The sequence below is a fragment of the Myotis davidii genome, unplaced genomic scaffold, assembly GCF_000327345.1.
Source record: "Myotis davidii unplaced genomic scaffold, ASM32734v1 scaffold845, whole genome shotgun sequence".
In the NCBI taxonomy this organism is placed as follows: Eukaryota; Metazoa; Chordata; class Mammalia; order Chiroptera; family Vespertilionidae; genus Myotis; species Myotis davidii.
The window spans coordinates 902,782-905,689 of NW_006296223.1; the positions used below are offsets into that span (position 1 = coordinate 902,782).

General features: G+C 58.9%; 1 protein-coding gene across 2 annotated transcripts in view; it reads right to left on the minus strand.

Annotated features, from left to right (window-relative positions):
- Positions 1-107: 107 nt before the first annotated feature.
- The window catches only part of BRD1 (bromodomain containing 1), a 40,267-nt gene continuing 37,466 nt past the window's right edge, over positions 108-2,908 (minus strand). For both annotated transcript variants that reach the window (XM_015568728.1, XM_006771083.2), the window contains exons 12-13: positions 2,085-2,239; positions 108-1,419 (exon numbers count right to left, since the gene is read on the minus strand). In XM_015568728.1, coding sequence (XP_015424214.1) covers positions 1,236-1,419; positions 2,085-2,239 — 339 coding nt within the window. In that variant the 3' untranslated portion in view covers positions 108-1,235. The remainder of the gene's footprint in view (positions 1,420-2,084; positions 2,240-2,908) is intronic.

Genomic DNA, 2,908 nt, shown 5'->3' on the forward strand with positions numbered 1-2,908 from the left:
CCAGGCTCGGGTGGCCCTACCCCGACCACGGCCCTGGCTTGCCACCAGCAGGCCCCCCCGAGAGGAACACAGCAGATAAAGCGTCTGCCAGACACAGGACAAAACTATCAAAGGAAGACATTTATTTTCAAGTTTCTGTGGAGACGTCACAAACAACGGAGACTGAAAAGGAAAAACATTTAAAAATTTCAGACTACCAGTTTAAAATAAAAATATGATTAGCTAAAATAATAAATAATGCCATGACAACGCAGGGTGCGGTGCCTGGAGCGCCGGTGGGGACAGGCCGGGGGCCCAGGCCTGCCAGCCTCCAGGCGCCTGCCCACCAGCACTCTGGGGACGTAGGAATGAAATGGCCACACCGTCCAAATCTTGACTTTATTTTTTAATATAAAAAAATGCATTTGGAAACCCACCCTACCTTTTCCCCTAACATAATGCTTTACCTCTTAAAAATAAAAATAAAGTACTAATTCTATGTACATCACAGGTACCATACAAAATGTATCCAAAGTTTCTATTGCTACCAAAGTGTCCTAAATCAAAACAAGCACAGAAAGCCCCTCGTTGTAAACAGGATACAAGTTACAAACCAAAGAGCACAGCCAGCAGCCCGCGCCGGGGCGGGCGGACGTCCGTGTGTATAAAAACGCTATCAATATACTTTTGCAAATTTATTTTTCATTATAAAGCAGGTGAATACACTTTCTACAATAAATAATCCGCTGGGGCCCCCTGGGCGGCCGGAGGCGGGCGGCAGCACCGGGACGGCCCGCCCGGCCGCAGGGCGCGGAGTGTTTTTGGTGATTCGCAGGTGATGCACACGGCAGAAATCCCCCTCCGCCTCTTTCCACAAAGTACCGCTCAAAATAACGTCATTTTCTTTCTTAAAATACATTTGTCACTGCACATTTACATCCCATCTCGTTAAATAACAGGTACTCTGTGTAAAGAGTGTGATTTACAAATTTATTAAACATTCAAAAGTCTTTTTTAAAAAAGCTATGGGTCAAAGGAAGTGACGCAAGCAGCACCTCCGCGGCCTGTACCGGGCAGAGTCGTGCGGAAGCTGCGCCCGCCGCGCCCAGACGGATGGTTTCATAGAAAACCTGGAAACAAGCCTCCCCGGCTCCCAGGGAAAAGGACGAAAGAACTACATCTACCGTCAGAATAAGTTAGGTTTTGGACAATATACAAACATGTACAGCTTATCAACATATGGACACGGCGGGCCCTCAGTCGATGTCGCTGAGGTCGCTGGCCGGCTCCCCGTGCACCCGGCTCAGGTGGTTCATGGCGCGGTCGAAGGCGACCCGCACAGCCTTCCGGATGCTGGAGTTCCTCCCCTCCATCATCTTCAGCTTGTCTATCGTCTCGTCAATGCCAAGGGGGACCATTTTGGACTTAGGGAGCCACTGCCTTTTTAAAAGAAAAGAGGTGGCAACAGTGAGAGCTGCGGGCACGTTCCCTCCGCCACACGTCACGTCAGTCTAACCACTCAGAGGCCTGCTGACGCGACCCCGGGGTCAGGGTGCCCCGGGGTCAGGGTACGCGAGAGGCCCCTCCAGAAACCCCGGAGCAGGGCTGTCGGTGGCCGGCCCGGTCAGCATGGGGGCTGCAGGCGGGGGCACAACCAGACCCTCACGAAAACCAGGTGGGCACCTCCTCTCCTCCGTGATTCCCCAGAGGCCCCTGTGTCCTGGAGGCCCCGTCAGCCTTCCACGTCTTTCCCCAGTGGCCACCCAGGGCCACCAGCACGACACCCAAACCCAATCCAGCCGAACGTGCCAATGCTGGTGGGTGCCCCAGCTACAGCCCCCAGGTGCCAGCAGGCTCTGCACCCCCAGGCGGGCGCCACACCAGCAGCTGCGGGCAGAGGGGCTGCAGTGCTGAGGTCGGAGGACTCTGCCGCCGGCAGCACCGCGAGCTTCCGTCCGCGCTCAGAGGGGCCAAGGCGGTGTCCCCGGGCAGAATGCCCAGGGCCAGGGCCCACCTGAGGGCAGGGAGGACTGGGTGGGCCCACAGGTAAGAAACGGAGGCCCGGCCGCCCCCAGCCTCCATGCTCCCAGGTGCCGGGCACTTACCAGCTCCGCTTGTTGTCGAAAAAGAGGACGAGGAACAGCCGCTCGTCCGCCTTGGTCTGCATGTGCTCGCCGATCTTCAGCACGTCCAGCGGCGGGGCCGGGATGGTGACCCCGTTGTGGTGCCCTGGCACGCGCGGCATCTTAGGGTCGATGATCTGCCGGGGGACACGGGGTCACACTGAGCGCTGCACCGAGGTGGGCTGTGCAGGCGCTCTCCTGCCCCCTCCCCCACGGGTGTCCTGACAGGAGCCGTGGACGCCTGACCCACACGCAGGGGACAGCAGCACCGCCCAGCCCGTGCCCCGCTCACCAGGGCGGGGTAGGAGGGGTAGCCGCTGCACTTGGCCCACACCACCTTCAGGGGCTCGAGCGCGGAGGCCGCGGCGTCCGTTGAGATCCACATGCTGCTCTGACCCACTTCTAGAGAGAGAAGGAGTGAGGGGTGAGCCCCCAGGCACCAAGCAGGGGGCAGCCGCGGTGGGCACGGGGCACCCGCCCTGGCTGAGCGTGTCTGAGGCCCCCGCACCCTGACATTCTTACCCGCAGTCTATAGCCCGGGGTCCATGCACCCCTACCCTACTTGAGGGCTCCGACCTCCAGGCTCCCAACATCTCTCCCTCCTGAGCCCCCACCTCCCAGGAGGTCCCCAGGGCACCTCTGGAACCAACACCCTAAGTTCACAACCACAGCCCTGGCTCCCTCCCCATCCCTCCTCACACCCTCAACCAGCAGGGAGCCTCGTCCAGCCCTCAGAACAGCCCTGGAGTCCACCCCACATCCTGGTGCCCAAGGTCCCGCTAGTCCCCAGCCCCGTCTCCACCCAG